Source organism: Lipotes vexillifer, unplaced genomic scaffold (genome assembly GCF_000442215.2).
Source record: "Lipotes vexillifer unplaced genomic scaffold, Lipotes_vexillifer_v1.1 scaffold395, whole genome shotgun sequence".
Classification (NCBI taxonomy): Eukaryota; Metazoa; Chordata; class Mammalia; order Artiodactyla; family Lipotidae; genus Lipotes; species Lipotes vexillifer.
In genome coordinates this window covers 4,486,001-4,498,634 of record NW_006797390.1, presented here as the reverse complement: position 1 = coordinate 4,498,634, position 12,634 = coordinate 4,486,001, and the positions used below count along the sequence as shown (strand labels likewise).

At 53.5% G+C, this 12,634-nt stretch overlaps 1 protein-coding gene across 1 annotated transcript in view; it reads left to right on the top strand.

Annotated features, from left to right (window-relative positions):
• Positions 1-218: 218 nt before the first annotated feature.
• The window catches only part of NTF3 (neurotrophin 3), a 65,499-nt gene continuing 53,083 nt past the window's right edge, over positions 219-12,634 (top strand). The window contains exon 1 of the mRNA XM_007469436.1: positions 219-450. Within this exon, the coding sequence (XP_007469498.1) occupies positions 433-450 (18 nt within the window). The 5' untranslated portion in view covers positions 219-432. The remainder of the gene's footprint in view (positions 451-12,634) is intronic.

Below are 12,634 nucleotides of genomic sequence, written 5' to 3'. Positions count from 1 at the left end.
GGAGATATTTTTATTTAAGGAAGGACAGGGGAAATGACCCGGTGCCCCCAGTGGCCCCCGACCCCAGCCGGAGGGGCGCTGGGGCGCAGGCTTGCGCGGCCGGCCGGGCGCGGGGGCGGGCGGCGCGGCGCCGAAGGGGTTAAGGCGCCGAGCGCGGAGCCATCTGGCCGGGTTGGCTGGTTATAACCGCGCAGATTCTGTTCACGGGACTCAGAGTTGAAGGCTCCTCTCCCCACCGTAGCAGCTCCGCGCGAGGCCCCCGAGAGAGCCCGGCGCAACTACTTTCTTCCCTCCCCTTTCTCCTTCTCTTATTGTCCCCTGCTGGGGGCTGGCGGCGGCGGCGGCGGCGGGGTGGGAGAGACTTTGAATGACCGAGCTCGCGTCCACCTTTCTCTTCATGTCGACGTCCCTGGAAACAGTCACACGGATGCCATGGTCACTTCTGCCACGGTAAGCGGAGGCGGGCACGCTGGGCGGGCAGGTTCGGGGCCGGGGACCTGCGCGCAGCCCGGCCCGCACCCCGCCCTCACCCCATCGCGCCGCGCTCCCGCACTTTTCCCCCGCTCGTGCCTTCCCGAAGTTTGCGCCCGCATCTGCCCAGGCCGAGGTGCGATCACAGCCAGCCGCCCGCCCCCGCGAGCGGGCACTCCTCCCCACCTCCTCCCTCCCGTGCCTCGGCTGCTGGAGAAACCGCCCAATATCTGGGAAAGTGATCAGGTTTAAGGCACCGGGATTGGAAATGGAGCGGGGGGGGGCGCGGAGGCGAGGGGAAAGGAGGACGACTGAAGGGCAGGAAGGGGCTTCGGGAAAAGCGCCGGCCCCTCGCCAACGCAGCCGTCTACTCCCGCAGAGAAGGCTCCTCGCGCATCCCGGAACAAAAGGGGGTGGCAGTCGTATCCGGGGCGGCGGGGAGGCGAGGGTGCCGCCGTCGCGCCCCGCACGCGCCCCCCGCGCCGAGCTCTCCGCTCTCCTTCCCCTCCCGGGCCGGGCGGGAGCTGGGGGTGCGGAGCGGACGCGGAGCTCCGGCCCCCCCGGAGAGTCGCGTCCCCGTTTCGGGAGTTGAGACTCCGCGCGTGGCGTGGCTACCTGCTGGAGTGCCCCTGCCTCCGCTCAAAGCTTTCTCGGAAGCAGCCCCGCACCCCGGGCTCGTCCTGGCCGGCGGCCAGCCCACCCTGGGTCTCCGCGCAGATGCTGGAGCCGTGCGCGCGGCCCGCGCGTCTGGGTCGCCGCCGGGAGCTGCGGGCACGGGGGCCGAGCGGTCCCTGGGGAGGTCCTCGCGGTTCCTCCGGGCCAGCTCCAGGAATCGGAGGTACCGGGAGGCTGGGAGGCCCGGGGCCCGGCGCAGCTAGGTCGGACTTCAGAGGACCCCCCAAGGACCCAATTTCTCCGTGGCCCCTGAGCTAGAGCTCGGGGTAGTGGACTCACACTGCCAAGGAAATTTGGAACGCTTGGGAGTTGAAGGTTCGGGAAAGGCGGGCCTGGGGTGGGGGAGGGGACTCTGCTTGTGACTTTCGGGCGCGAGTGGGTGCGCGGCGAGGAGACGCTGCTTCTTTGGGGGAGTTTGGCTGCTGCGTTCCTCAAAGGTACAGCACTGAGACCCCCGAGCCGCACCGGGTGAGGGCTGCTGACTAGTAAGGATCCCTCTCGTTGGATCCGTGGCCGGGGGCTTCCAGGTGGAGGAAACACCGAACTAGACAGCCTGGTCTCGACCTCTGGCGGCGGGCGGCACGTTCAGAGAGTCTCAGTGCGGGCAGCTGCCTGGACGCAGCCCTAGCGCTGAGCTCGGAGCTGGAGAGCTGGAGAGCTGGCGACTACACGTCTTGGACTTGTTTATGTGCGCCGAGGAGCAGGGGGCGGGAGCTGGGTGGGGGGAGGGCGGGCTAAAAGGGGGTGGGTATCACCCCCGGACTCTAGTCGCTTAAGGACTGTGCTGGGCAAGTGCTCTTTAATGAGGAGATGTCCTCTCCCGCTCTGCAGAACGGAGAGCCAGAGACACATCTAAACCCTCTGCCCCAAATGTCAGGATGGAGAAAGTTGGAGTGGGAAGGAACTTTGCAATCGGTTCTGTTTTCCCCGCACTGAGAAATTCTCCCATGTCCTCAGCCTGCCCCCCTCCCGCCCCCGACACAAAGAAGGTGGAGGGATGGGATTCAGGGGATCAAATCCAACCGCCTCTGCCTTGGGCTCAAACGCTCAGACCTGGGTTTGGTGTTGGGAGAGGAGATGAAAAGAAACCAAGCTCTGAACGGTGCTGGGGGAGAGCAGGGAGTCTGCGGGGTTGCAGGAAGGAGCGTGTACGGCTCTGTGCTGGTGTGGACTGTTCTGTAGCTGGAAGTGGAGGCTGTGGCTCTGTGTGCACGGGTCTGCCGGCCTGTGGAGGGCGATCAGGACCCCTGGGCGCTCTGTTGGGTCAGGGAATGCGGTTTTTTGGAAAGTGTCTGCGTGAGGGTGCGCATGGGGGACGGCCAGAGTGCGGGAGCTCCCCCTGCTCTGTGTGCAGGTGGAGGTGTGTGTTTCTGAGGCCCTCTAGCACGGGCAGCAGGTGAGAGCATGTGGGAACAGAGGTGTAGCTGATGAGAAATCTGTGCCTGCGAAGGGTGTCGGAGCAGGAGAGGTACGGTGTGTTGCAGCAGATGGCTTGTGCGCGCCTGCACAGACACACGGAGTGGGTGTGGCATGGGAGGGCGCCCGTGTGGGGGACGTGTGTGGAAGGTTAGCCTAGGCGCCTGCGGATTACCGAAGGGATGGGGCGGGGAGATTATCTGCAAAGAGCAGAGTGTGAACTTTATGAGTGAGTGCTGGGAAATTTGGCCAGGAGGGCATTGGGGGATGTGGGGAACAGAAAAGTGTGGGCTCAGACGCATTACGGAGAGATGGGGCATTTGCAGAGAAGGATACTGTGGTGGTTTTTGCCTTCCCCCGCCCCCGCCCCACCCCGGCACCTCACCAGAGGGGTGGGAATTGGAGAAGGCTTAGGATGAGGGGTGTACATTTACGGGGAAAAGTCCTCTGTGTGCTGGTACCGGCTGGGGATGTGTGCGAGTGAGATCTGAGTGAGCGGAGAAATGTGTTTTGCAGGCTGAGTGGCAGGGATGCGCATAGTATTATATTGTATAATGGGTTTCTTATTTAAGAAATAAACGGAATGCCCACTGGATGCTCAGCCCATTGCTGGGTACTGGGGCGTGGCACGGTGCCCTGGAACAATTTCTTCCCAGGGCTCAGCGGACTGCCGCAGTTTTGCCAGGAGAAACGAGGAGAGCTCGGTGCTAGTCGAGGTTTTTTCAAGAACTATAATTCAGTTTCTAGAGATGTTTATGGATCTCGGAGGCCAAAGGGAAGCTGATTTGAAAGGTACCTGTGGTTTTGTAAAAAGGGCCCAGAAAGATAGGGGTGATGGATAGTTTTGTGTGTTGGGAAGGGAGCTGAGGGCTGTTACTGTTTCTTGTAGGGGGTGTGGGCTGGGAATGGAGGGTGCAGCAAGCCAGGTCGGAATGCAGGTGCTCATACACTGGAGGCTTGAGTTTCTGAGAGCATGGCAGGGACGCGGCTTCATACGTGGAGCTGGAGAAGGGGCGAGGCAGTGATCAGGAAGATGCAGGTTGGGAGTGTTTGTTAATCTTTGATGCCTTCTGGGCTGTGAGTGTAAAGCTAACGTGTGTGTGCGCGTGCGTGTATGCATGCACACACACCGTGGGTCTGGAGTGAAGGAACTGGGGGGAGGCTAGCTTGGAGGACAGGAAGGGTGTGTATGCTGTCTCTAGCTTGGAGGACAGGAAGTGGAATGTATGTTTTTGCAGGAATTCTTTGTGGCCGAGGAAGGATGAAAATCATCTTGGATGCTCAGATGTGTATCAAAGTTTAAAAGGTACAGATAAAAGAAGGGTTGCAGGTTTTTTAGGAAGCATTTGGGGAGGGAGGGGCATGTGATGTTGGTTGGGTTCATACCAGCAAGAGCTGGGGAGGTAACTGGGACAGAGCAGGGGGAGGGGTGTGCTTTGGCCACACACACCTGCTGACCAGGAACCTCATTTATTAGGTCTATTCGTGTGAGGGCATACGTTTGGGGGGAATAAACCTCATCTGTTTGACCCATGACACTTTTGATTCCCTGAAATGATGGCTGTGCCATTTTGAGGTTCTGCCTTATTTGTAGGGGAAATTCATCTGTGTAAGAGTGTTGATAGAGGGTCTGACCCTTGGTCAGAGGATCTTGCGGCAGTATTTCGGAGGATGGAGTGGTGGAGATGGAAGGTTTCCCATTGGGAATGGCTCGGTTCTAGTTCAGTTCTGCCACTTTGGAGCAGGGTGACCACAGGAAAATTTTCTAATCTCTCTGATCCTCCATTGTTTCTCTGTGTAAAATGGCGTTGTCTGCCGTGACTCAATGAGAAGGAAAATTCACCCTGCTTCCCTCCCCTTCAAAGCTTGGTGTGTTTAGGGGTACAAAGCTTTACTCGAAGGTGACGCCGAGTTGAATACAGGCGCTAGCATGGATGTGAACCATTGTAGAAATGGGTCCTGGACCTCCTTCTCTTTACAGGGCAAGTTGGTAAAAGAGTCTTAATGCCCGCTGAGTGTCTACTGCTCACCCATGGTGCAAACAGAACTTTCTATAACTGCCTCAGTTTACTCACCCATAAAATGGAGGCAGCCAAGCCTAGATTACCGTTGATGGCAACCTGTTTTCATAACAGGTCTTTGAACTATTCAGAAGAAAGGTGGTCCACAAATCAACGTTATTAACTATCCGACGCGGACGTTTCCCTTTTCTGCAGGCCACAATGCCTAAAGAAATGTGATTTGAGGACAGAGAAAATAGTCATTGACCTCGGCGTGTTAGAATAAAAGAAGGGCAAAGTCCAGCCAACCCGGGTTACTACGAAGGTCTGTTTTTCTCTGGGCTACGCGTCCTTGGCAGGCAAGAGCCTGCCCGTAAGAAGAGGGCATGGGCTTTGGATCTTTGCAGACACCCAATGCGGCAAGTTGGTGCAGCCACTTTCCCCAGAGACAAAAATGGAGACCAAACAAAAGAGGGACCAGGAAACCCACTCAAGCCTCCGAGTCCTCCCAGAAGTCAGCACACGCTGTGAACTGCTGGCTCAGAGTCAGGCTCCCATCCATCCTTGAGTTCAGTGGCCATAAATAGTCAGGCGCTAAGCTATTTCCATGAGGCACTAAACCAATTCTGCTGCTTTTCTTGGCGAGATTGGGCCAATTAAGTTGATTGGAAGAGGTCACTGTTGATGGCTCTCACATTCCCCAGGCGGGACAGGCCAGCAGAGTTTAATTACATAACATTTCCCATCTCCGCAGCTCCCCTCCCAGACAGATCAGATGTGCAGGCCTCCCCCTCCGCCCCTCCATCCAGGACGGCGAATGCAGCAGGCGGCTCCTGCTTCAGCCTTCCCCAGACTGTTTCCTGAGCAGTTACAGTACTCCCACCCCAACTGTGAGGAATGTAAATCCAGTGTTGGCGGGAATGAGAGCAGGGAGTCAGGCCCACACAGAAGATCCTTCAAACCCACCACCCTGCTTCCCAATCTCACCAGCTGCTGTTGTACTCTTTAATGAGGCGGGCAGTTTCTGGTGGTGGGGATGCTGAACTAATGACCGTTGCTAGGGTTTTCCATTTAGTTTTCTTTAAAATTGAGTTTGTTGGAGAAGGGCCAAATCTACCGGAGACCAGCCTGAGACCCGCGTGGTGCTGTTGATAAGCTCTGTGGATGTACTTTGTGCGTGGACAGGTGTGTGCAGAGAGAGAGGAGATCAGGGCTGTGCGTGTGCTGGGGGACACAGGGCACAGGAGAGGCCCTGGGTGGGCAGGAGGCCTAGAGCTTGTGTTATGGGTGGCAGGTATACGGGCACCTGGTTCAGACTGGACCACCACCGTATTGTGTCTTGCAGAAGCGTCAGCTTGTGGAAGAAATTGGGAGCAGCTTTTTTTCAGACCATTTGTATTTGGGGATGGAGGATGTGTGAGCTTTTAGGAAGTCTGAGGCCGGCGCAGATAGAACCTCATTCTTGCCTGAACAGATTTCTATTAAAATCAAGGCTGGGCAAAGGCAGCCTTTCAAAGGACTCATTTTAGAACCTATGAAAGCACACGTAGAGGGACCAAGATCTTTAAAGTCTTTTCGTGTTGTTGATAGTTTTCCGGAAGTCAGCCTTTCCTTCTACCTAAAAATACCAAGGGGCTAAGTGTGCACGCACCTCTGGGTGGTGAGGATGCGTTGGCTGTTTCGTGTCCACATCTGTGCCATGGTCCTTCTCAAGCAGTCCTAATTGGGAACCACCAGAGGCTGTCTGTGGCTCCGGGCATCCCTACAGGACTAACCTCTGCCTGTCAGTGTGGTTTCGCTGGAGAAGGGTTTTGACGTGAACTTTGGTGTGGTCTGTTGTGATTTTGCTCACTTTTCAGCAGCATCTCCAGGAAAGACGTTTGTTGAGCCCCCAGTCTTCTATGGATTTTGTTCGGTCAGAGATTTTTTGAAAGGGTTGAGGTTCTTGCTCATTCAAGACCAGAGCTGTAGGCGTAAATGGCAGCTTACTGATCTCAAAAGATCCCAGGCCAAGGTCATCTCAAGCAGCCTGGGGCAGCAGAAAGCCTGCTGACTTAGAGGTGGGGGACCAAGCTTGCCACTGAGCTCTGTCACTAATAGGCTGCTGTTGTGTGACCCTGGATGGTCTCTCCAGGCCTTGCCGTACCCACCTGTAAATGAAGAACTTGAACAGAGGATCTCAAAGTTCCATATTCCAGCTGCACCATCTGAGGATTCTACAGTAGCCCCATCCTCCTACGCGCTCAGCGCTAATATGCTTTGCTTGGAGTGCATCTTGGCACGCCCTCAATGAGCTCCTGGTTTTATCTTTGGGGAATGGCTGAGCCAAAGGCAGAAAGGCGTGCAAAGAATTTGCCATAGAGTTTTGTTTTGGCCAGGAATATTCTTGAAGTTGGCTTCGCCTGCACAGTGCGTACAGAGCTCTGAGGGGTGGGGTTTGGCTTTCTGGTAGACCCGATGCTAATCATCCAGCTTCCACATGAATGCCTGTGTTTCTGGCTAAGAGAAGTACCCACCTTGAAGATGATTGATGATGATGATGATAGTTAATATTTGAGTACTTCCTGGGTGCCAGGCATTACTGTAAATATCACATGGTGTTATCTCAGTGCCCAAAATAATCTCTTTTGCAGGTGGGGAGACAGGTTATGTGAGGTTAAGGGGTATGTTTACGGGTACACAGCTAGATCTCGATGTGCTGACATTCTAGCCTGAAGCCTGTGACCATCCCAAGTCCATCACCTGCCAGTCAGGTTCTGTTTCTGCATTCTGTGATGTCGTCCAGATGGGGGATTGCTTGATAGCCCTCTCCAAAGTCTGTCATCCCACAGGGTAACCTGCTCCACGAGAAGGTTCATTTTCATGTGCAAGACAAATGCTGAGGCTTTCTGGCCACCTGCTGGAAAGCATGTGTCAGATCTGTCTTAGCTCCCAACGGCCTCCCCCTTTACTTCCCGTCCTGTTGACAAGGGAATCTGCCCTTCCAGAATGGGGGTGTTGATTTAAGTCACAATTGCCTCCTTGTAAACTCTGTAAGATTGGAGCTGGACATCTGGTTTTGATCCACTTGCCCACGAGAGGTGGTGGGTCCCAGGGTTCTTGAGTCCTGTGATGAGGGTTGCACAGACTCAAAGTAAAAGAGAATGGAGAATGTGAGGGATCTTCAGAATTTGAAAAATGGCTTTCCTTGAAAGGCTAGGGAACTCCCTCCATGTATACAGGGGCCATGTATTTCTTGCTGAGAGGTTGAAGGCAGGAGTTGCTACCAAGGACTGGGGTCTCCAGGCTCTGTTTGATGCAGAGCAGAGCAGTTTTAGAGTCTTCCAGCCCTGGTACTTGCTTGCTGCATGCCCTTCTGGGCAATACCAGAAGTAGGGAAGCCAGAGGTGTTCTCGGGGTGCATGTTGCCACCATCTCTGAAGGGTGTGACTGAAGGCTCTTGTTTTTTCTCCCTCCACTGAGTTGCCCATCACCACCACCACAGATACATCTTCAAAGCAATGAATGAGAATGACTTGGTTCTATTGCTGGAAAGTATTTGCAATGTGCTAATAAATGGACAGCATTAACCTAATGCCTGTGAAATTGTGGATGCTCAAAAGATATGTGTTTGCTTTGTTTAAGACAACATTCCACATGTAGGGTGATGCTTTCCTTCTTTGTAAGAGGACATAGCCCTATTATTATCATTTTTTTTATGATAGACTGGTCTTGCCCTGCCCCCCCCTCTGTTTTTAGGTCTGAGCCCCTGGCATTTAAAAATATCCTTCCCCTCTGGCTCCAAATCATCCCTCAGGGAATATAGTTCAAGATCTCAGTCTGGGATTATTTCCATTCTGTGTCTAGCAGATCTACTCCTGATGGATCATGGGGCACATCCATCCCCTGCTTCCACTGGGTCCAAGAGGGAGGGTGCAGCTCTGGAAATCACCTGTTTCCCAACATGTGCGTCCTGTAATTGGGATGGAGCCCAGCTCTCCTGACACCCAGCTTTTGCTCCCCAAACTGCTCACCTCACCACTCTTTGCGAAGGACTCAAACTAGCCGTGCGACCTTGAGCAGAGCATTCTCCCTCCATGGGCCTCTGCTTCCTCTTCCAGAAAAAGAGGGAATGGGATTCACTGCAAAGTCAAAAGGACCCTGCCAGTCATGACAGTTCACATATTCCATGACTCTGCTGCTCCCTAAGCCTCACCGTGGCCCATGCCTGGCATTTCTGGGTATCCCTGCTCCTCTGGAGGACTTACGTGCAGAGATGTGAAGGGGGCGGAGGAGGAAATGAAGTTACATGTTGCCAGATAAGTTCTTGAATGCATGGAGGAGTGCATGTTTATAAAGTGCTGAGGAAGCAAGCTTGCCAGATTGGTGGCAGATCTTGGATTGGGAGTTGAAAGCACAGGGAAAGGTTTATGTGGGATAAAATTCTCTTTGGGTGGCTGAATTTGGTGAGTGAAATCAGAAGGATCCTGAACTATGAACAGAGATACCAGACTCCACCCCAAACTGGCCCAGAGCCTCACTGTGCAATTTGGGAGTCTCTGCTCCATGGAGAGTGAAAGGCTCCTGGCTTAGATGATCCCCCATCAGTAATTTCCTGACTCATCAGTAATTATGGGAATCGAGGGCTAGTAGAAAAGCCTGGATGGATGGATTGATAAGGGGCTTGAATGTAGAGGGAAACGTCCTGTGATTGCAAGAGGATAGGAGTAGCAGAAATATACATCTGTTCTTGAATTTGAGATGGTCACGGAGGGCTTATTCTGTGTGTATATTGGGCTTAGAAAGCTCTCCTTTCTTCACCAGGGATACTGAAAGCATCCTTCACATCTTTGCTTCACCCTTACCTTCTCCTGGAAGCCTCCCGGCATCCTCCAGGGATCCTGGGGCTCCCTCTCAGTCTCCCTGTGTCACACCACCCGGTATTCTGTCTTCTCACTAGAAGATGGGCTCTGCAGAGAAAGGGACCTGGTCTTTTCATCTCTGTATCCCCAACACCTTGATATGTGTTGGGTGAGTGAATACATGACAGGTGGGTTATCAGCGAGTCCAGCGGTGAGAGGCTGGGCTCAGAGAAGTGATATTCTTTCCCAAGGGTCCAGAGCCGTACGTGTTTTCTGTGTTCCATTTCGGCCTGTCCCGAGGCTGATATCATGAAGCTCACTGCCGGCCCACTAGGAAAGCCTGTTCTTGATGTCTTTAGAGACCCCCTTCTCCCCTGTGTCTTATTCTGCCATGTCCTTCTGCAAATGTGGGCTTTGGTCATGGGAAAATTGGGTGTCACTGCACATGAATTAGGGCCATCTATCTCTAGACATTCAGAAAACACATGTTTAAGGATTGTTCATTAAGCATCCTGTTGGTGGCTGCCAAGTCCCAGGCCCTGTGCTCAGTGCTGGAGAAGATGCAGAGATGAGCGCTGAGCTCTGAGCTCCAGGGTCTAGAAGCTGGTGAGGGCAACGGGCCAGTTACATCATTGTGCTCTAGGGAGGGGCCGTGTGAGCACGGAAGTTCAAGCACAGGGTTCCTGGATGGAATGTTATGTGTTGGTGTGAATAATGATGGGGAATCCTCTGGACCAGAAGCAGGCTGGAGGGTCCATGAACTGCCTTCACTTTTTCTCATCCCTGAGTTCCCAAGGCCTGACCAAGCCTCTTGTGATGGACGCTCAGAGCCCGTTGTGATGGGAGCCATTGGTTCTTCCCAGGGCGAGTTTGGGGAAGGGGCGTGATGTACAGGTGTTAGGTGTGGGTGGATGTGTAGGTGTGTGTGCTTTCCAGAAGTAACCCTGCTCTTGGCTGTAGTCAGCCCAAGCGGGGGAGGTGCGTCTGCCCGAGGCTTTTAAGCGCTGCACTGTGTGTTGTGTCTGTGACCACTCCTGACACAGGGACAGACTGCCATCTACTGTCCACTCTTGTCCTCTATGAGTCCTTCCTGCTCAGTGAGCTCCTCGGCATTTTTTTCACATCCTGTTTTTAATGGGTCCAGATACCAGCAGAAAGAGAATAGACATCAGGTCCTTGTTAAGTAACTTCGTTGGAATTTAGAAGGGGGCCTTTAAAAAACATAACACATCTGTTAGATGTTTTTCTTATCTGCTTAATGAAAGCGTTATTTGAAGGGGGCCTCGTGCCTCTCTTGACTCTTCTTAATTACCGTGCTGGGTGCCCGGCTACCGTGTAGAGTGCCAAGACAAAGAAGGCTAAGTCCTGCCTTCGAGAGCCTTTGCAGAGTCCAGTTGGAAGTCGGGACAGACCTGCAAGGAAATAGACCATAGGATGTGGCAAGATGTGTTTGGTACGTGGCACGTGAGTGCCAGAGGCTTTGGGGGTTTGGGAAAGAAGGATCCTTGTAGACAGAGTGATTGGGAAAGACAAGTGTGGGCAGCTTGACTGGGTCTGCTTTTAGCAGCCCCAGGGTTCGGTGAGCGCCTCCTAAAATCGCTGTGTGGTATCGTGGAACAGGCTCTGAGCTGGGAGTTCGGGGACCTAGAAGGTCCCTGTGACCCAGGGGGGCTCGTTTCAATGTCCTAGGGCCCACCCATCCCTGACCCGGCATCGCATCCCACATTTGCGGGCAGAGGGAGGTGGTTCCTCGTTTCCGTCTTGTCAAGGACCCGTAGAGCCGGAGTCCCTCTTGCATCCCCTGCAGGGAGGGCATCTCAAGGTGTGTCCTGTCCTGACAACCCCACACACAGTGGGAGGGAGGGAATGTCCCCAGAGTAACCTCAGGTGCTGTACAGCTATGAGGAGGTGGTGTCTGCCTGCTGTTTCTCTCCGTATCTCCCCCCTGGACCTTCCTTCCAAATTACATCTGCATAGTGCTTGAGTCAAGGATAGTTTTTCCAAAAGAAACTGCACTAGTATCCTAGTGTAGATTATAGCTCAGGTCTAGGATTCCTTCATGTTAGAATTCATTCTACCATTGCTTTTGTGGAGCTTTTTTAAAAAGTATCTAAGACTTTTGATGACTGTGGATTAAAATGGGGGAAAAGTTGCTTTTCATAACTCACTCCCATTCTTTCTTTTTCTCTCTCTTTCTTAGCATTTAAATGATCATCAAGGAAGCCTTCAGTGTATTTATTCCATGTACTTGTCTTCTGGTGCATGTGTATGTGTTTGTTTGTGTGTGTGTGTGTGTGAGAGAGAGAGAGAGAAAGAGAGAGAGAGGGAGGGGAAAAGAGAGAGAAAAGGAGGGAAAAAGAGAGAGAGAGAAAGAAAGAGAGAGAAAGCTATTGTAGACTGTGGTCTATTAGCGAGTCTAGGAAATCAAGTTGAATTGGAGTTGGGTTACTGGTAGAGAGACCTCAGATTGTCACTCTAAACCTCTGACATTTCCCTTTTACTTTTTGGCTCTTGTGCGAATCAGGAATGTCTCTTTCCCGCCCCCCTTCAGTGTTTACATCTCCTTTTGGGGCTGCTGTATTAAGTTACCGTCTGACTGCAGAAAGTCTCCTGAATTCTTGGGGGACCTCTCAACAGAGGCACAGTCAAGGATGGAGCCATTAGAGAAGGTCTCATTTTTTACTATGAGGGGGAACTAGACCCTTTTACTAAAAGGGTTAGGGGTTGTTTATCATGTGTTTTCCTGTGGCCCAGTGATGCCTGTGACTCCTGCCTAAAGAGAGAAAGGGAGCAGAGGCTGGGACAGAGATGGAAAGGGAAATTCTTCCAAGAGCAGCCAATGTGGAGGGAGAGACTCAGTTCCCAGCAGTTTCGTGGGAGGTTTTCTGATGGCCTGGGACGTGATTTGTGATCGTGGGTGAAAGTAGGAGGAGATGGGGGGAGGGGAGTTCCAGGTGAAGGTGCAGATGGAAAGAGGGCCCCAGGTGAGGGAAACCGGGGCTAAAAGAACCGAAAGCCACCCAGGTGGTGGTTCACGGGGAGCCGCGTGGGGTGATGTGTCCAGGGAGATGGGAGGAAGGAGGGCCCACACTGAGCCCCCTCCCAACCCCAAGGGCAGCAGGAGCCAGTGGAGGTGGCACAGGGGAGGGTACAGTCAGTCTTTTGTTTTAAAGAAAGATCACTCTGGGGCTTCCCTGGTGGCGCAGTGGCTGGGAGTCCGCCTGCCGATGC